Here is a 21,613-nt window from a genome sequence, read left to right as displayed (position 1 = left end):
ACAATTCTATTTATGACCTATACTACTACCTATAAATGCAGAAGTGTATGGATTGTTTTCTTCATGTAGTTAATTTAAGCCACTTAAAATATAGATGGGCTTGTGGTCTCTCATTGCTTGTCTTATTAATACTGATGTCATTTTTCATGTTTATTGACCAGGCCACCTAGAGCTGTATATGAAATAGCTTAGAGATCTCTTTCTGGAAGTGACAGTCCGGGCCCTGCTGTTCTGTCGAGCAATCTTGAGTCAGCTGATGAAAAGAGAGAAATCTGAGCATACCCTGAGATCACTTCCTCAGTTTATCCCTAAGTGATTAGAGTGTCACCCAGTAGCTCAGGGATCTACCAAAAGCTCAGCCTCAGCTCATGGGAGGCCACCCTCTGAAAACTTTGGTGGTGCGTTTTGAATTCAACACTTTTTTCAAGGAGCTAGATGAGTCTCTCGCCAGGGACATTCAAGTTTGCACTGTAAAGTCTTTTTTGAAAGAAAGATTGTATGAACAGATTCCTTTCTCTTTAAACAGCTTATAAAAACTCGAACAGGTATGTAAACAGCATGCCATTTAACCATTGGGCTTAACAAACAAACAAAAAGGAATATCTATCCGTCACATCTTTGTGATTAAGAGTGAAGCCCTAATGTAATATCCTACAGCTTTGTGATATTGCGCATCATTCATGCATCGCAGTAAGGCAGCTTCTTGCTCGTATTTGCTTGTCCAACTGCAATGGCAGCACGTCTTTGAAACAACAACAACTCCAGGGCATTGCTTTCAAGCTTGCATTTTTGTTTAAGGAAAGATCTCAGCTTCAGCACTGCACTTGAGCTGTTTGACAGGCCAGCAGATTTATACACCATCAGCTGCTTCTATATTAAATGCTACACACATAGTTAAAATTAGAAATTAATCGGATCAGGTTTCCAAGGCTGGACGCTGCTATACATCCCACAGACAGATAGGGCCCCATGGCCTGGGATTCCCAGGACTGGTGGATGAATTACTTGGCAAGAACACAGGCCTCTGCTATTCAGTTCATCCAAAAAATCCACATCCCTTTGCTATCAAAACACCTAGTTATGTTTGATGCGTTGGCAACATTTTTGGAGGCACCGTTGTGCTCTGTTAGAAAAAAGACTTCTCAAAGAGACAGGGTTTGGCAAAAACTCAAGTGGAAACCTCTTTGCTTATATAAAAACATTTTTTTTAAGTTTTTCTTTTCTTTAAAAAAAATCACAATGTCTAGTATTTAAGTGGAACGAATGGTTTTGCCTTTCCTTTCAGTTTTTGGAACAGAAGATGTATACTTAGTGATGTAAAATATGGTGTTTAAACATCAGGATTGCCTGAAAAAAGGAAGTCTCAGGAATGATACAGCTGCAGGATATGCAAATAATATTGCCATTCATTCACAACTGCAGGGCTTGTGTCTTACTTCCTGGAACCAAAATGTAAAGAAACTTTATAGATCAAGTCCTTGTTCAAAGAACAGACATATAGGCATGGCCATAGACAGACAGACGGACAGAAATCAAGGTTTTGTTTTTTTTAAAAGTAAAGACTCACAAACTACCTGGTTTTCAAGTTTTCAAAACAAGAATAAAGATTTTCAAAATAACAATAAGGGCTAGTCAACATTCAGGGCATGCAGTGCTGATAATTAACATTTGACAAATTTGTGTTCTAGCTAAACATCAAATGAAAATGTTGACTTCACTTAACTTAATCATTTACTTGTCTGTAAAATTAACATATTGTTCATGTTCATAAATTATATGGGGGCACACATTTCTTTCTTTATGAAGGGCCCACATCCCAGAATATGAGATTTTTGGTATCTTGTTCTGTCTTTATGAAAGGAAAAGCTTTACATCCTTCAAATATGGGATATACTTTATAATAAGGAATAATAAACAGTTCTATAAAAGACAAGCTTCCTGACGCTCAAATAAAGGATAAATGCTGTGTGACAAAGAATGGGAATTAATTACTTCTAAAATATAACTTTTTGAGCTCTGATGTACAAATGCATCAAGAGAGATTCTGAATAATTTAAAACTTTTAATTGAAATAACTATGTGCATAAAACCACTACAGTCCAATGCAGTTTTCTTTTCTTCCTTCGTTTCACAGCCACAAACTGGGCAGAATGGGGAGGTTTTACTTGTACACATTTGATATACTCTTTTAGCTGCTGAAATTCTTGACGTCTTTAGATTCTTGACCAAGTCTGCTTAGAAATTGATGGATTTGGGACAAGAATACAGTACAATGTTATTCCAGTTCACTGAATATAGATAAGTCTTGATGAACACTCTCTCACCCATAACTAGGGACAGCTGAACAACTTGTATAGAATTCAGTTGGTCTGAAATAATCAGTATGCAAAGGGATCTTATCAGTCTCAAAGGTGCTACAAGATTCCTTTGTAGCCTGTCGAGAATATCTCAGGAATATTGTGGGGGGTAATTTAGGATAAATCCAATATATGAGCATATTACAACAGGCAATTCTGCCACAGGTGGACATGAAATCGATTTCCAGTCCATTGTCATCTAAGGTTGGGGATCATGTCCTATGGGTTTTGTATAATCGCATCTGCAAAAGTGTATTGCATTTACAAGGGATTCTGGATTACAGCCTTCAGAATTGGTCTCAAGGTGGGAAATGGTTGCCTATTGAGGCCAAAAGCTCCCCTCCATTTGCACCTGGTGGAATGATTACAAGTTTCCTTCACATTCAGGCCTTTTTTCATTCTGCAAAAAGTCAGATAATATTACCGCAATGTGCTGCGTGTAGTGCCACTCTTGAAGACTTCTTGGAAGCCACAGCAGGTGCAGCTTGCTCTGCTTTAGCATGTGTTAGGTGTTGGGGCCATATTACCCAGCTTAGGCAAAAAAAAAGTGCTTCTGTCTTCTAATTGCTTTGGTATACAGTCCAAGGGAATGCTCCATCGGAAAGCTCCATGTGGCTTGAATCTTAACTCTTTCAAGTCCTTGTTCACACAATGGACTTTCACTAAGCACACCTATTCAGATTGAACCTGGAGTCTCTTGCTTGCAATCCTCTCTCCTACAGCCTTCCTCTCTGAAAAGGAATAAATATTAAAATAGATGAAATGGTTATTTGGTCCTGTGACAAAAATTTGTTCGGAACTATTAATGCCATAAATATCTTTGAACAAAAGCAAAATCATACAAGTGGGATCTGAATCCAAAGGTGGTAGTATCATATTTCTTTCTTCAGGAAGCCACCCAGTTATATCTCATTCTATTCTCACATCAGACAATTAGCATTCTTTGGAACTTGGACATAAGTATTTCTGCAAACCTTGGGCTTCTCTGGAGACTGCAGTTTGCTTGTTGAGTGTGCTTTGACAACATAAGGATCAACACTCTAAGTTTGCTATTTGCAGAGGTTGTTGGGTTTTCCCCCCATAGTAATTTGTTGTTCATTTGTTGCAAAACCTAAAAAAGCAACACAACAGAAAACATATTTGTCATTGCTTTCTGTTACTGCTGGCTTTGTATTTTAAAAAATATTATCAAAAAAGGTAAGAAACTGGGCTAGAATTTGAGAGGATTCCTCAAAATATTTTCCCCAAAGCATTTAAAAATATTTTTCTCCTCCAAATAATGGGAATTCAACATGAAAATATTATTTGTTACATGAAAAATGCAATGGTTAAACTACCATTACTGGTTTTTTAATGCTGTTACCCTCAAATTAGTATGTCACATTATTATGTCACATTATATATTTCTCCCGTACTCTAGCTATTTGTATTTGTGATGTCAATGAAGACTTTTCCTTCAATGTCAGCTATAGTTAGGGAGTTGTCAGGGCCATGGCAGTGTTAGAAGTATGCTTCCCCAGCTGTTGCTGTTTAACTTATTTTATTGTAAACCACTTTGCATATTAGCTGAATTCACATAATAAATGGCATATTTAGTTGTTTGGCCCATGTTATTGATGAAGATCAGATGCAGTCATGTTTGTATCAAGTATTATGTGGCTGCATGTGGTACAGCAAAGGGGCCACCTCATCCCAGAATAGCAAAAGTATTGAATCATGCTCATAACCAATTACCTCAGTCTTTGCCACATGTCTCTTTAAATGACACATGGGCCTGTCCAGGGCTTGTCTACGGTATCCATTTCAGAAGGGGACAATTTGGTCCTTCCTTTCCCAGGTGAAACTAGTCCCAGCACTTGGTAAAATGAAGACTTCCCCAAATTATTTGACAGATAGGAGAAGCATCCTTTGTGGTATAAAGAATTAAATGTTTGATTTTTTTACACTCTGGATAATATTCCCATGCACTTATGGGGCTGGCACTGTTAAGATTGGGAAAAACAGTATTTTTTCTTAATGTCATTCTGAAGATGAGGTGTGTGTGTGTATGAGAGAGAAGGGAGCAGAGAGAGATTGAAAGATTTTCACAATATCTGGAAAATTCTGGCATTGTTGGTATTTGTGCAGAACAGAAAAGTGACACGCAGAGGGTTTTTTAAAAAAAGAAACATGATAAAATGGATGGTTTTGAAATTATTATTATTATTATTATTATTATTATTATTATTATTATTATTTCAACACACAAAAATGGGTAGCTTATAAACCAAGGGGCTTTATTGTGGCATCAGAAGTCCACACCACAGTCTGTACAAAATAAAAATTGCAAGTGTGTGTGTCTGTATTTTCCAGTTGCACATTTTATATCCTCCTGAGTTTGGCTGTGCTCTGTTCACCTGAAGAACTGTGAGACTGAAGAGCTAAACTGCATGGACATTAAACTTCTTATTGCCCTCTGACCTGTTCTCTTGGTTACTCAGAAGAGGCAATATCCTTTACTCAACCACCCACAAAAGAACATGTACCAGAGCATCTCCTTACATCCTCTGGGAACCTTTTGACTCTCACTGTCTGCACAGGGGAAGGGCATGGAGTGGTTACTATTATACAGAGGGAAACTTCTTAAGTTGTTAGATGTGCCAACAAAAATTGATATAAGGAGGGGAGATCAAATGAAAGTAACTATTTTTAGTTGGCTGACTTGGACAAAAAAAGCTGATGGACGCAATGTATTATTGCCTTGAACTAATAGTTCTCTCTAGAAAGGGATGTTTTAGCAAGCAGCACATTTTGAGTTCCAGAACATCACGCACACACACTGATATATGAGGGCTATGTGTGAGCCCTTGGTTTTGAGTGAAATACCTTTTATTTTTATTCTGGTTCTGTCAGTCAGGCTAATCTGGATTGTGCTGTAATAGGCATACAACTGCATTCCAAATACATGTTGCTTTGTAAGGCATATCTAAACTACTTGCCTCATCCCTATGTGTCAGACCAGTCAAAGGCACCTGTTCTCTCTCCTCTCATTCATTCCCGTGATCTCTTCATTTGGGATTTCAGATCTGGGATTTTAGATACAGTATTTGTCGTTTGTGGTTTGAATCATGCCTTCATGTGGACTTTTAACCACCCTCAGCTCTTATAGGGAAGGCTGGGGTCCAAATCAAATCAAATCAGTCAATCCATCAGTGACACTTTCCACATTTTTCTCTCTTTCTAATCTAATGTATTCTTTTCCTTACTAAGTCCTTCCCTCTTTTTAAAGATATGGACAGCCCAGCTAGTTATCTTTTACAGTTCATAGTCCTGCAGGCTGGCATAGTCCTGCTGTTGTTTGTGAACTTATTGCTTTTACCAAGAAAAGATGCCGAAAATATATGTATCAAACTCCCAATACACAAAGCAGGAATCATGAGGAGAGGAAACATACAGGCAGTTATCATGAAAAATGCTTCTCATGTATTAATAGGGTGGACAGCTTCATGTGGAAGTTTCACGTCTGCCAAGCAAATGCCAGGGGTTAAAAATCAACAACAGGGCTACAAAGACTCTCTCACACACACACATCTGGATCAAATCTACCTTTTTAGGGGAAGTATTTATTCTTTATCAAACCAGTTCAGCTCCAAGGGAAAACAAAATCCACCTCCAAAACAGGTTAACAGAGCCTTGTTCCTATAATCATAGAAGTCTCCATCAGATTTAGAATGACTTTCAGCTATTACTAGACTCCTTCCAACAGCTGCCCATTAAATCTGAATAAGTGCATACATTCCAGTTGGGTGATCCTTTGCAAATATATTAATTACAGCAGTGTTACAAGGTGATGCCCTGTAGGTTTCAAGGCTCTGGGCTTCCAGATTAGAATCGCCCTTCCCAGTCATCAAGCACCATGGTGTTACTCTTAACTGGAGCTTGTAAAAGTAAAACCTTTTTGGATCATAACTCCTAGAATATCCTAGGTAGAATGGCCAATAGGTTTCTGGGAGTTGCAGTCTAAACATAACTTTTACATAACTGTTGTTCTTAAAAATAGGATTAAAAACAGAAAACCTAGAGGATTTTTAACTGGTATCTATACTGTGGGCAAGCAGTCTTTCCTCCACATCTAAAGTATTGGGAAGACTCTTGAAAAATGATACTTTAAAAAAGCAAACACCTGAGTCTCTTTCTTCCTTTCTTTTGTAAAGCCATGCCAAAGGTTAAAATATTTATTTTAAAAGCACTGAAAATATTGAACAAGTTATCTCATGCACTAAACTTTTACTGAGGTTCATGCATTTCTGTACTATATGCATGAGACATTTCAGGCTAGAATTAAATGCATGTTTTACAAATCCACCCCAGTGTTTTATGGTAATTCTACTCTTTTTGGTCTTTTGCTGCCCGATGTGGTATCTCAGATGATTACAACTGAGCTTTATATTCTTACACTTTAAATTTTGATTTTATAGCAAAAAGAAATGAATGAGTAGAAAATAGGCACATTATTTTTTGTGAAAGACGCCTTTTGTGGAACTTACTGCTGCAGAAAATAGTGAAGACCTCTATCTAATATTTACAGTTGGACTATTAATAATTACTCCCTTTTCCATTATTTGAATTCTGTTTGGCCTAATTATCTTGAGCACAGATTCAGAGAAAGACAAAAAGCAAATTGTGTTTTCTTTTTCCCAAAGGAGTAATATATCAAAAATATTCTAATTATACAGATTAGTTAAGAGCTATTAGTATTTCCTGTGGCAGTCAGTTCCATAAGCTGATCTTTTCACATAAAAAATGTGCCTATCTAAATTCTCCCAAATAGACTATATAGCTGACTAGTTCTTGGGATATATGTTTTCACATGTTTCTTAATCACCGTTATGCAAAATTTTACATTTTTACTTCCTTCAATGAAGTGCTAAATTGGATATAAATCGCGAGGAACAATATTGCACTACATTGTGGTTTGTACTGTTGCAGCTGATATAATTTCTGTGCATCTGATATCTTTAGGAAGGAAAAAAGAAAAGTAGGAGTTCAGTTCATATCAAATAAAAAGCAAAGAAAATATAGTATTCTCAGTTTTTTATTCTGCTGCTTTAAAGCAGAATAAACCTGTCTGCTTACTGCTAACGTTTTAAAAGAAAACCCTATAATTTGCAACAAACTGCCAATTGTTAGTCTTACCAGTCTTACCAGATCACCCAAGTTCTCTGAAATTAAAAAACACACACTATTGTGTAGATCCATGTCCTGTCGTAAAAAGAGGGGCAGTATTTGAAAAGATAAGCTTTTTTGAGTGAACTGAGTGAATTAAGGAATGGACATATTACAATTAAGCTAACTTAGTTTTTAGCTATTTTGCATTAAGACAGTGAGTTTATTTCCCCCAAAGTATCTTCTTTTGGTGCATGATTAAATCTAATAAAAATATTATTTTTAAAAAAATGATTGCTAGAAAAATGCAGGATTCAGATCTCAAAATACTATAAATTCTCCAAAAAAAAAGAAAAAAAAAGATAACCACTAACTTAGTTTTTAACTATTTCACATTAACAGAACACAGAGAGTCTCATTATTAAAATAGCAATACTCCTACATGTCTGAATGCAATCTGAAGAGATTGTCATATCCATTGTTAGCAGAAAACTTTACAGATGGATTATAGTTATTTTAACAGCACAAGGCATATCCATGCATTGGAATTAAGCCTGTCTTACCTCTTTTCCAGGAGGTATTTCTGGAAATTTCAAAAAATTTCATTTCCCACCCCCACCCCAGCAGACCAGGAGAAAAGTTTGTTGCAAAAACAGCTTTAATGGTCTATCTACTTTTCAGGCCTCTGTCAAAGTGTTCCACTCAGGCTTCACAACATTTTCCTAACACTCTCTGTATTACGTGTGTCTCTGTACCAGAGATAGCATAATGGTGCAAACATGTCAACTATTCAGGTAGTCATCATTATTGTTTGTCTCAACAGCATGATCAGTATGTACCTTTTAATATTTGCCGTATTGGGTTGCAAAGGTCCCCCTCTCTTCATCTGGCAGAGGCTAATTCCATCATCTTCACTAAGATCTAGAGTTACAGCAAGTAAAGGTTGCCATTTACGTGGAACACTGAGCTCACTAAAACAAACTCCCTTTAGGTACAGTCTGTGGTATTCCTTCTTTCAAGGGCACAGCCCATACAATGGGAGGTTTCTGCCAAGGCAAATGTGAAACATTTGATGTGCCAAGTTAAAAAGGAACCTTTCTTCAAAAGAATCAGTGAATTAACATTTTGTACCACTGTACTGATAAGGCTGCTCTTGAATAATGAGAAATTATTCAAAAGATATCATGAGTCAACTGCTGGCAAGCTGATGAATTTTCTGTTGTCTCATTTGTTGGCAATGAATTAACTTCTAAAACTCATCATGGAAGGCTGCCCAGAAGCCACACCTTTTTACATAAAAATCTTGTTTCTTTGTACCAGATGTGTCGAATAGGCTGCAGCGACTAAGGGGAGAATTGACCCTGACTCATGGCAACCCTGTGGATGAGATATCTCCATGTCCCCCTATCCTCCACTGATCTGCTTAAGTCCTGTAGCTTCATGTTGGTGGCCTCCCTAACTCAGTCTAACCATTCGGCATGAGGTGTTCCTCTTTCTACTGCCTTCTACCTTCCTTAGCATCTTTTCTAGCAATTCATGCATTCCCATGATGTGGCCAAAGTTCATCCGCCTCAGTTTCATCATCTTGGCTTCCAAGAAGAGTTCAGGCTTAATCTGTTCAAGGTCTCATTTTTTTGTCTTTTTGACTGTCCATGGTATCCTTACTTATTATTATTATTATTATGAGTTAACATTTTTCTCTAGCACTACATCTCAAATTAGTTTATTTTCTTTTTATCCGCTTTCTTCACTGTCCAACTCTCACATCTGTACATTGTGATGGAGAATATAATCACTTGGATAATGCTAACTTTAGTGCTTGGTTGTACAGTGCACCCTTCTTTTACGTGGGGGATCTGTTCCGGACGCCCCCTGCGTAAAAGAAATTGTGTGTGTGCTTGAGCCCCATTACAAGTAATGGGGCTTGTGTGTGTGGCGGCATGGTGGTGCATGCGCGCCATGGGCACACGTGCCATTGTTTCTTCCAGTGTGTGGCACCGCTGCTTCTAGCGCTGCTTTCAGCGTATGCTGAAAGCAGCATATAATGCACCTGCATATGACGCGGGCACACTGTATATCTTTACACTTTGGGATCTCGTCTAGTTTTTTTATGGATGCCCTTCCCATTCTTAGTCTTCTTATTTCTTGATGACAGTCTCCTTTCTGATCAGTGTTTGATCTAAACTACTGGAAATCTTTAACTATTTCAATTTTCTCTTTGTTTAAACTGAATTTATATTTCTGCCATGGTCATTACTTGTGTTTTCCTATGTTCAGCATTAAGCCTGCCTTTACACATTCTTCCTTGGTCTTCTTTAGTAATTATTCTAAGTCTCTTAGTAGTATGGTGTTATCTGCATATCATAAATCGTTGTTGATGGTCTTTGTGCTTATCTTCATTTCCCCCTTTTTCTGAGTCTAAACCTGCTCTTTGTGTGATATTATGTATATATATTGAACAAATAGGATTATAATAGGTAGCTTTGCCTGACCCATGTGCCAATTGGGAACCATTCTGTTTCTATTCTGTTCTAACAGTTCCCTCTTGTCCTGGGTACAGATTTCTTCTCAGGACTGTCAAATGTAGCGGTACTCCCATGTCTTTAAGAAAGAATTTATTGAGAAAGTATTGAGAAAAGAAGACGGAAGATTACCTCCACAAGACAAACTGAAATTTTGGATGGAATATAAGGATGGAAATGGTTCCGGGAAAGGGGGGCACTGAGGGGTATATAAAATAATTTGTTAAAATGTAATAGAATGTAGGGAGATATTTGTTTATGGAAATACTATAAAAAATTAAATTAAAAAAGAGAATTCCATAGCTTTCCATGATCTATGCAGTCAAAGGCTGCCCTAAACTACTTGCTTTGCTGGTATGGGCTCTATTAAAGGTAAAGGTATTTCCTATTGACAAGGTTGTCAAGTCATGTCTGACCATAGGGGGCAGTACTCATCTCCATTTCTAAACCAAAGAGCCAGCATTGTCAAAGATGACTCTGTGATCATGAAGCCAGCATGATTGCACAGAACGCTGTTTGCCTTCCCACCAAAGTGGAACCTATTTCTCTCCTTGCATTTGCATGCTTTCGAACTGTTGGCAGAAGCTGGGACCAGTGATGAGAGCTCGCCAAATCACCCAGTGCCTGGCTCTATTACCTTCCTTTTATGTGAAGAAGAATGCTAACTTGGGCAAAAACCACATCAGTGTTGGCATCCTAATTAATCCAATCCACTTTTTCTGGATGGGTTTACATTTTGTTTCTCCACCAGGATCTGGTGTCTGCTCCCCTCTAATCTCTGAAGACTGCATCTATGGATCAAGAAAAAGTAAACATTACATTCCTATCAGAACGACAGCCTGTTGTACAACATCTAGGACCTATTGAAGCAAATGCTTAATTCCTCTCACAACAGAGGACAGGAATTTTATTGCTTTCTATTTGCAATGTGTATATTTCTGTGTATACAGGAAGGCCTTTTTTTTAAAAAATGACACAACCTTCCATTCATCACCAGATAATGTCCTGTCCCCCCTCCACCCCCACCATAGTGGTATAGGGGGTTTGAGATTAATATTTGTGTGTAGTGGGCAAATCTTTACACTAGCCTTACTGCAAGAATACTGACCCACACAGAACAGAAACCTGTTGAGAACTGGAAATGGACCTAATAATGAACATACTGTAATCATCTGAATCTGATATCAATAGAAAGACAAGCTTCTTGGAGGTTAATACCAGATGCTGTAGGCTACATTTTCTGTTTCTGCCCCGCAGACCTGGAACTCCCTTCCCAACGAGCTCCACTCTGTCACCTCCCTTGACCTGTTCAGGAAGAAACTTAAAACCTATCTCTTCCAACAAGGATTCCCCCATGTGCCTTGACATTTGTTATTCTCCCCCCGTTATACAGTTGCTTATCCAGCTAGTTTGTTTCTTTGGTTTTACTCTTGTGAATTTTACCGTGTTTTATTACTGGGATGTTTTTATGATGTTTTTATATTGTATATTGTTTACATTTATGTTGTACCCCGCTTTGATCATTTTTTGGAAAAGCAGGCTATAAATAAACAGTATTATTATTATTATTATTATTATTATTATTATTATATTCAGAGAAAGGAACTGGCAAAACCACCTCTGAGTATTTATTTCCTAAGAAAACCATATGAAATTCATGGGGTTGCCACAAGTCAACAGGCAACTTGAAGTCACACATTTTGCTTTATCCCACCTCTGCCATACATATTCACAGAATTAAGTTGCTATTCATGATGACCAAATCATTGTTGATTGTAACTTGCTTCATTCATACAATGAATGTAGCTGGATCTTCAACTTGAGAACTGTGTCTGGTCAGCCGTGGAAATCAACTGGGTGACCTTCAGCAAGTCACATTTTTGGATACATGGATTATTAATTTCAGCATGTATATATTTTTTTCTCTTGGTTTTTAATAGATGCTATTATTGTTTCTGGTTCTAGCAATAGCTGTTAAGGAAGACTGTCTGTATGGTTGAGTGTTATCACTGCAGTAGAGCTGTTATTTTTGGAATTAAAACTCTCAAAATCCCTAAGGTAGCATGGCTACTGACATTGCTGGCTACAGGATTCTCAGATTTGTAATCCAAAAAAAGAGAGAAATTTACCAGGCTTTACAAGAGAGCATCAAGTCTCAGTAATATGAAGTCAATGAACATGTTTAAACAGTTACTAACAACAAAGGGATTAGGAATGAATGAAGTAGACAACTAGATTTAAAGTTGTCAAGATCCTTCTAGATTTTAAATATTCTTTTAAAAGCCAAGAAGAGAATATTCAGCCAGAGTAGCTGCATCAGGCAGAGAAGCTTCTTTCTTTGCATATAGCAAGAAGGAAGACTGCACCTAACTGTTTCAGCCACATAAATATTAAAAAGATATTGGAGACATCTTGAGTCAAATCTACTGGCTGTAGCTGAGTCTAGACACCACACCCACCAACACTTCACAAATGAAAACAGGGATATGTGTGTCCAAATAACATTAGAGTGTGCTCAAGATGGCAATATGCATTAATGAGGAAGAACAGACAACCTAGGACAGATTGCAGCAATTCGCTTTTGCCTGAGCCTGTGGCTCCTCCTTTCCTTTTACACACCCTATGAGTTAACAGAATACAAACTACTTTTGCCCTTTGAGCTCAGTTTCCAGCAACTGATTTAAGATGAAGACAAGGGGGAAGCGGGAGGAGAAGATTAAAACTGGAACATTTTTAAAAACAGCTGAAAATGTGGGATAACAAAGGATAACTGGGACCGTCCTGCCAATTCTGGAGAGTTGGGTGTTATAAGAGATACTTCTGGCCCACAGTTGGAGAATGTGTGACCTTCCAGCCATTGTTAGTCTGCAGGTTCCATCATCCCTCACAATCAGCTAAACTGGTTGGGGTTTCTGCAGTCCAACAACATCTGGAGGACAGGACTCTCTGTTTCACATCCCTGTTCTAGGCTCAGAATTTTTGGAGATTATTAATATTTATAGAATCACACAAGCTAAGAAAGATCTCCATCATGTGGAAGGGGGCTAGTGTGTTGCATGTTCACTTCTCTTTGCTCTCAGTGGCAATGCTGATAATTTAAGCATAGAGTTTTCCATTTCATATTCTCTGTCTGCCATTCAGTTTTCACCTACTCTGTTAAAATTACTCAGTGATTTCCCTCTATACATTAGTTCCATTTTAACATATGACCTTGATTTATCTTTCCTTATAGGTTCATAAGAAAATCTTGACTGTGTTCTTCCCTGTAAATACCAGCATAGTGGCTGGGCCAAAGGCATGTCACAGTAAGTGCAGAGGTTGTTCCTTCGTGCATAATCACCCAGTAAATTCTCTCTCCCCGATCCATAAGTCATGCTTATTGCTTAGTTGGTTTCATTGTTCCCCCTTAGGACCAAGCGGAAAACCACCAGTCTGTCACTAACCATTGGAGCCCCAGCCAACGAAGAGTTCAGCAGCAACAGCAAAGCAGGGCAGAGCTATTCCACTTTAATTCAGCCATTATCCATTGATCCTCAAAGAGTAGGTTAAAAGAGTTCATTTTCTCTCTGTGTTAACATAAAATATGTTTCCAAAACTCCTTTCCAATACTGAACCAAATGTCGGGTTCATTCCTCTTTTCCATTCAACCCTCCTCAGTTTTAAACCATGTCTGACTGGAGCTTTGGCATCAATCAATGGGAGGATTAGAAGCAGTCATGTGGCTGCCCTGGAGCTTAGCCATTTGTCGTATTCTTCCAAAGACATTTAAGAAAGGACGGGTCAGATCAAAGCAGCTGCTTAGTACAGAGATGGAGAATTCAAAACATCCAGGGATTTAAATGCCTTTCAAGTGATTGGGAGAAGGGTAGAGAGATTGCATATGTTTCTTTTTATAAAATTATGCTAAAGCAAAAAAGCAAGTGCATTTCTTGAAAGAGCCATTATTTATACTCTTTTGCAATTTGCTGAGGAATAGGAAGTTTTAGCATATCATAGTGGTTTAGGCAACTCTAGAGACAAGCGTTTGAATCCTCTCTCAGCCATGAGTGACCTTGGACAAGTCAAACCCTCTCAGCCTCAGAGGAAGGCAAGACTAAAGCCCTCCTGCCAAGAAAACCTTGTGATAGGGTTGCCATAAGTCACAAATTATTTGAAGGTACACAATAAAAACAAGAAGAAAATTTCAAGCATTCCTTGTACAGTCAGTTTCCTTGACTGGAAAGAGCACTGCTGCAGTGTCTCTGTAATGTTTGTTTATGGATATATATATATTGAGCATGAGGATGTTTGTGAATCCTGTGACAGGTAGTCTTTAAATAAACCTTTGTTGTTTCCCAAAAGCAAACCACATACCCTTGGAGGCCTCAGTGTTCCATATGGTTTCTTCCTAGCCCCTTTCCAAAGGATGGTCATTCGAAAAACTAGTGGTCACCAGTCTTCAAAAGTGTTTATGCAAGATTCTTCTATCTGCTGTCCCCTACTGTATAAGTATTACACAGTAGTAAGTACTGCGTTGAGTTCCTGTGTCTGGTGGCCACCAGTAATAAAGAGTGGTGTAATAAAGAGTAATAAAGTAATAAGTAATAAAGTAATAAATAAACAGAGTAGTGGTGTCCAATGAGGTTGGAAGATGAATAATATCTCAGACAGGAACCATGAAGACATTTAGGGGCTCCCCACAATTGGTGGCCACAGCAGTGAAACAGGAAGAAGTCGGGACAAGACAGAGCCTTCACACTTGGTGGCAGCAAAGTGATTGGTGGAAATCCTCACAGAGTGGCAGGAATAAGAGGAAACCTCACAGTCACCTCTTACTTCTCATTTTACAGATTTAAAAGTGAGCCTGAGTAAATGTGACCTGCTTTAAGTCTTCAGTTAAGTGTGCTGCTTGTTTGGAGCTTAGATCATAGTGCATTAGTTCAGTGCTCCTCAAGACAAAATTGTGATTGTCATGGTCAGAACTTGGAGCAGTTTGTTTGTACTACAACTCCTGACTATGCTGGCTAGATTCTGGGAGCTGTAGTCTTGAAGAGGAAACTATTCCAAACTCTGGTCATGGCAGTCTTGCATGGCAACAGTCATCAGTAAGAAATCTACTTTTCAAGCCTCTGGCTGTCCCATGAGGCATACTGCATGATTCAAGTCTGCACTGAACTTTGTGCAATATCTTATTAATAATGAGAAACACAATAGTATGTTGTGACACATGGCATATCAGTTTTTGTCATGGACTTTACCACTCATGCTGAATCTGTGACAACCACCACAAGGGACTTGTGGAAATCAATAGCTCTGAACTGGCATATTCAGGGCTCACATTCAAAACTTACTATGACAAAACAGTAAAACCATCTCTTATTCAATTATCACCATACAACATTCTTTTTGCAAAAATAATGTATATTTGCTAAAGGGATTTTCCCCTCAGTGTGCTCAAATAAGGTTCTCAAAATAAAACAACATCATACCCTGGTGTTCAAATCCCAAACAATAAAGACTTCTTTATTTCGTAAGAATGGGGAAGGGAGACAAGAAAGGGATGTGCAGCAACCAAGAATCTACACACTGGATACAGTGCCTGCAAAGTGTCCCATTTCTTTTAATACTGCAGATGCAGAATCAATCAAAAAACCAGTCTGGATCTACCTATGAAGCAGCCCCTATGTTTATAAAGGTAAGTGCCATCATCTGCTCACGAGTGGGGTGGATCCAAAGATTCTCTTGTGGCATGAGAAGTCCCATTCCCCCTAAAAGGACCACTTATACATTGTCCCCCTTTTAAAAAACATCAGACTTACACATGCAGATCAAAAGATATAACTATTACAATTTAAATACCAGTAAAATAATTTAAACATAAAGATCCTGTAATCAGGCAGACACACTCAGTATACTGCCCAGGTAGTAAAGGGTAATGAACAACTTCAAGGCCCCCTCCCTTGTTATGATGCTTTTTAACATGGCCCTGACAGTCTTTCAAAATAGCAGATACCATCAACCAAATACTGTTCTTTGACAGCTTTTTGAGTGGAGGACAGTTCTCCATATAACAGGACACTTGGCCATCCTTTTTTGTCCTCCCATGTGCCACTCCATGAAGACTGAATCCAAATATAGGGCAGTTTTATTTTTCTCTATATGTTTCACATCATGCATTTTCTTTCATCACTTTAATTTTATTCAAATAATTATTTGCCAATGTTTGGAGTTATAAAAGAATCAGAGACAGCAAATGTGGGTGGGAAATAACAGAAATTTGGGATAATATGGGACCCATTCACAATACTCAGAAGCTTACCGCATGCATACTAATTCAGTTTACCTCTACCCAGTTTAAAATTTAATTTGGGCAGCGTCCTGATGTTATCAGATGGTTTTTACTGCCAAATTTGCCACCTGAATACAGCCTGGGTCCATCCCACTTCCAGAGCCACTCCTTGCGGCTCTTTTCCGAGATCCAGAAGTTTTCCGAGTTAAGAAAATGGTTGCTGGAGTGGCTCTGGAAGTGGGGGTGGACCCTGGCAGTATTCGGGCAGCAAATTCAGCAATAAAAACCATCTGATAACATCAGGATGCTGCCCAAAATAAATTTTAAACCGGATAGAGGTAAGCTGAATTAACATACATGCAATAAGCTCCTCAATTATAGCACCATGATTCCATTTTAACTAGTATGTTCCATCCCATAGAATCCTGGGATCTGCAGTGTAGGGAAAGCTTTTTAAAATTCAATGCCAGAGGACTATAGTGTTTCATCAGTCTAAAAATCCCAAGATTCCATAGGATGCAGCCATGGCAATTAAAGTGGACTCATAGTCCTATAATGGTGTAGGACTTTATCACATGAGCCTTGGTTTCAACTCAGTCTTGCTGTCATTGCATTGTTTAAAGAGAATGGAAACATACTGATTTAGAAGCTTTTATTACTGCATGTCTTTTCAATAGCGTGACTGGAGCTGTTCGTGCCATCAATAGTCCCTTGCACTGTCTTCCACATTTCCCTTTAACACCATCTTCCTGCCCGAGAACCCCACAAAAAACAACGATTCTGGCCATGAAAGCCTTCAACTTCACAATAATAAATCTGCTTGGGAAATCAGTCATGATTGAAAAGCAGGGTTTTAAAATCAATAGCTCATTTTCAGAATTTAATGTATCTTATCACTGAGTGACCACACAGCCTATCCCTACATATCTGACAGGTTATACACATCATAGTATGAGACTGCTGAAAATTTCTAAGCAGGCTTAACTCAGGATGCATCTATACTTTAGAATTAATGCAGTTTAACACCACTTTAACTGCCATGGCTCAATGCTATGGAGTGCTAGGATTTGTAGTTTTGTGAGCTGTGTATCTTTCTCTGTCAGAGAGCTCTGGTCTCTCACCAAACTACAAATTCCACGATTCCATAGGATGGAGCCATGACAGTTAAAGCTCTGTCAAAGTGCATTAACTGTGCAGTGTGGCAGCAGTCTCAGTAACCACCATCAAAACAAGATAACCAGTACTCTAGGTTGGTTTTTTATGTTTGTTTTATGTCATCCGAATAGAAGAGGAAATGTCAGTAACATTTTAAAAGGTCTCAAGCAAAGATATTTAACCGCTTGAGGCAAGGGACAAAATTGTGCCCCACTCCCAAATTCCACATACAAAAGCCAACTGGACAGGCTAATGGATATTATTTCTATGCTAGTGACAGGATATGTCATTGGGATAAGTCATCTACTGTACCTGGGCCAGCTCAGTTTTCTGGGAGGCCCAGAACAGACTGTGAAGAGAAAGAGCTCAAGAGAAGAGATCAAGTGGACCACTGACACATCTTCATATATCTGCTTTCTGAGAGTGTTGCTTCATTCTTTCCTAACGGAAAGGCCAGATGCAGCTCTAAGCATGAGACCAAGATCCAAATGATGTTACTTGTTCATTCTGTTTCTAAGAAAAATGGAAACATATTCAGTGGTAGCTGTATTAGTCGTATAGCAAAAGTACAATAACATCCAAAATTGACAGAACGATTATACCTTTTTTTGACCAACCAAAATGCACAAAATTCATGATGCAAGCTTTCAAAGTTCCACTGGCTTCTTCATCAGGCAAAGGTGTTAAAAACTATATATGAACAAAAACATTAAAAGTTATGTGTTGAGATGGTATGGGGGGATGTCTATGCAGGCAGGCCCCTCTTCTTTCTGGCCATGTGGCACTGGGAACAAAGCATTCCAGAGTCCAGGAGATAAAATTTGAATTCCATTAGCAATACAACTTTGTCTGAGATCTAAGAAAAATGGGTTCATTCTTTCCAAAATGAGTTCGCTCTTTCACTTAGAGTCCAGTATCCCATCTCCAGTCACATTAATCTAGTCTCTGTGAGAAATGTAAGGAACATAGCTGACTGCAAATGAGGGGGGAGGAGCTGTTGGACATTAAAAAGTGTATAACTATACATGTGGGATAATGCATATTCCCAGGTAATTGTGCTTGATCTCAAGAGGGCTTACTTCTGGCTAGACACACATACAATTACAGTGTATTTCATTCAAATCTGTTTAGGGCTACATCCACACTGCAGAAATAGCCCAGTTTGACACCACTTTAACTGCCACGGCTCCATCCTATGGAATTTGGGGAACTGAAGTTTATTTGGTGCCAGAGCTCATTTGACAAATGGCTAAATGTCTCACAAAACTACAGTTCCCAGAATCCAACAGAATTGAGCCATTGCTATTAAAGTGGTGTCATGCTGGATTATTTCTGCAGTGTGGATACAGCCTAGGTCAGTGGTTGTGCCAACTGGGCATTCTAGGATCTGTAGTCCTAAAAAGTAATTTTCCCAAGCTCCAAGTTAGACTAATGCATTTTTACATCCAAGATGGTTTGAAAGGATGCTGTTTTAGAATTTATTCTCAGTTTTGTTTTGTTTGTTTTTTGTTTTGTTTTTTTTAACAATTGGGGATTAGCCTGTATAATCACACTTGCTTTTAACACAGACAATTCTTCCATAACAAACTGCATTCCCCTCTTTCAAAATACAATCTCAGTGTAAGTATGTGGGAACTTTATCTGACACATAAACTCTGTGGTTTTTTTCAACTCTTTATTCAGGGCCTCCAGAATATTAAAACCAGCAATGGCCAGCTAGTAGTATTTGAATGTCGAATTCGAGCATCACCTACTCTTCAGGTCCGCTGGTACAGAGAACATAATCAAATAATTGATTCTGCAGACTTTCGAATATTAAGGAAAAGTAGGTATCTCTCTTTTTAAAAGTATTCTTCCATTGGTGAAACATTTTTTGTTTTTAAATAGGAATTATGCCTTTTTAAAAAAGATGATGTTTGTTAGGTAACCCACTGGACTATTTAATAACGAACAAGAATCTTTTTTAAAAAAAAGTCTATGTGTAGGGAAGAAAAAAAATGGAAGAAACGGGCGCTACCAATCATCAACTTGCCCTGGTCAGAAGGGCCTTTGCCATGACCCTGCCCCAGCTCCACTGCATCTCTTATTGTATCCATAATATTATGTACTTTCTAGGGTTGGAGCTCTATCACACTACACAATTACAGCATTATATTTTATTTTATTATGATTCCACTTTAATTGCCATGGCTGCATTCTATGGAATCCTGGGGCTTGCAGTTTGGTGAAGCACTAGAGCTCTGTGGAGTAGACTTCTAAATGCCACTCCCTAAACTACCAATCCCAAGTGTCCATAGGACAGAACCATGCCAGTGAAAGTGGCATCATCCATGCCATGCCAATGAAAATGGCATCATATGATGGTATAGGGTGAAAGGGCTCTTGGTGCTAAACTCCAGTAGTAGTTTTCTGAGAGGAGTGAGAGGTACTGAAGGGGTAATTCAAGAAGGCTACAGTGTGACATTTAAATAAAGACTAGGTTAGCATTACCTCCGTGTCCACAGATTCCTTATCCATAGATTCAACTATCCACTATTTAAAATACACACACACATGAAATCAAACCTTGATTTTGTCATTTTATATAAGGGGCACCATTTCCTTGCCACTGTGTTTAATGGGACTTGATCATCCATGGATTTTGGTATCCACGGGCTTCCCTAGAACCAAACCCCAGAGGATACTTGGGGCCCACTGTATTTTGAAACTGAGTACATATTTATTGAATAACTACTACAAACCACCAATCACTATGATTACTTTCACTTTAAATACCCCTACTATGTAAGTTGTGTTAATTGCTACTAGAAATAATTCTTACCATCATCGTATTAAACAACAGTTTTTTCCTTCCCTCTCCTCTGCCTCTTCCAACAGCTGCCTCGCCTGTCCTGCCCAGCCATCTTGTTCCATCACCCATGTGTGGCTGAAGGCTCCTTCAGCCACCTTGCTTGGCTAGCTTATTTCATTTTATTTTATTTTAATGCTTGCCTTCATCCTCTGAGGTCTATCTCATTTCTCCCCTCCATCTCCAAGTCATTGGGCCAGAACAGATGTGCAGGAAGAAACAGCTCGATCCTGCTTTTTCCAAATACTCCTACAATAAATATACTACATATATTTATTTATGTACCTCCATTTAATCATAAACTTTATATTTATTTTTATTTTATGTGCCTCGATTTAATTAGAAACTTTATATTTATTTATTTTATTATAAATGTATTTATGTACATTTTGACAGGCCAAATATGCACGGCTTGACCACACAGCACAGCATCAAGCTGTTCTGCTGGGTATTTTTGTTGCTGTTGCTGCTGCTGCACTTAAGTCAGGGCATTTATAGTTAGATGAACATTTTCTGCCTTGAGTCAGACTATCCCAGCTTCTTTTTGCTCAGATTTTTAGCCCTGGAGCATAGTTTGATCCGGTTTCCAGCCACTTTGGAGGCATGTGTCATCTAATCACCCCAACTTCAAAGTGGTTGGAAACAGCCTTATCTTGCCCATCCGTTTCACCTCTCTGTCTCTCTCTTAGCACAATGACATGCTGGCTTTCACCTCTGCTCCTAGCACAGTTCTAGATGGAGCAGATGAGATGGTAATGAGGAGGAAGAGTCAGGTGGCAGGAAGCAAAGCAGTATCAGGCATTTTTTTAAAAAATCCCCCAACAATTAAAAAAACTATCCTGACAGATATTTTAGCTTCCCAAAAGAGGACATGTCTGGAAAAAGAAAGACATATGTTAGTCCTTGACTAGGCTTAGTTTCTAATTCAGTAGACAGTTCTGATTTCACAACAAACGGAATGGAGAAATATATCAAAAGCAACATGATATGCAAGGCCCCTTTCCCCTCATCAGACACTGATCTGATAAAATGACAATGAATCCACTGATAATATGGGGCCCATTCCAACTTACCGGAAAATCTGTTTCCTTAACCATTTCTTGAAACCGGTTCTGAAAAAATGTGGTTCCCACTATGTTTGCGCTGGTTTCAGGAATCAGTTCAGTGGCAGGGGGGGCAGCTTGATGGTCTGGCCCATCTCTGGCCTCTCCTGGCCCCAAAATCCCCAGCCCAGCCTCCCTACTGGCTTCTTTGGCCACTGACCGGGTTTCCTGGGCTTTCTTATAAATTTCCCCTAGCCGGGGAGGCTGGATGGAGG

At 38.6% G+C, this 21,613-nt stretch overlaps 1 protein-coding gene and 1 long non-coding RNA gene across 6 annotated transcripts in view; one reads left to right on the top strand and one right to left on the bottom strand.

Annotated features, from left to right (window-relative positions):
* Nucleotides 1–359: 359 nt before the first annotated feature.
* The window catches only part of MYOT (myotilin), a 69,340-nt gene continuing 48,086 nt past the window's right edge, over nt 360–21,613 (top strand). The window contains exons 1-5 of one of the 4 annotated variants that reach the window (XM_042453487.1): nt 360–545; nt 13,257–13,329; nt 13,435–13,564; nt 15,636–15,698; nt 19,131–19,272. In XM_042453487.1, coding sequence (XP_042309421.1) covers nt 13,322–13,329; nt 13,435–13,564; nt 15,636–15,698; nt 19,131–19,272 — 343 coding nt within the window. In that variant the 5' untranslated portion in view covers nt 360–545; nt 13,257–13,321. The remainder of the gene's footprint in view (nt 546–13,256; nt 13,330–13,434; nt 13,565–15,635; nt 15,699–19,130; nt 19,273–21,613) is intronic. The other 3 variants (XM_042453488.1, XM_042453486.1, XM_042453489.1) reach the window with 3 other exon arrangements.
* On the bottom strand, nt 2,527–13,605 carry LOC121923245. 2 transcript variants are annotated; one of them, XR_006102339.1, is made up of 4 exons: nt 13,468–13,605; nt 10,662–10,815; nt 3,200–3,468; nt 2,527–3,088 (listed from the first exon to the last, which is right to left on the bottom strand). It is a non-coding gene; the product is annotated as an uncharacterized LOC121923245 (long non-coding RNA). The 2 variants fall into 2 exon arrangements; XR_006102338.1 differs by lacking the exons at nt 10,662–10,815; nt 13,468–13,605 and adding an exon at nt 8,066–8,237.

This window comes from Sceloporus undulatus, chromosome 2 (genome assembly GCF_019175285.1).
Source record: "Sceloporus undulatus isolate JIND9_A2432 ecotype Alabama chromosome 2, SceUnd_v1.1, whole genome shotgun sequence".
Classification (NCBI taxonomy): Eukaryota; Metazoa; Chordata; class Lepidosauria; order Squamata; family Phrynosomatidae; genus Sceloporus; species Sceloporus undulatus.
The sequence above is the reverse complement of the archived record's forward strand: the minus strand, read 5'-3'. Positions and strand labels throughout refer to the sequence as shown.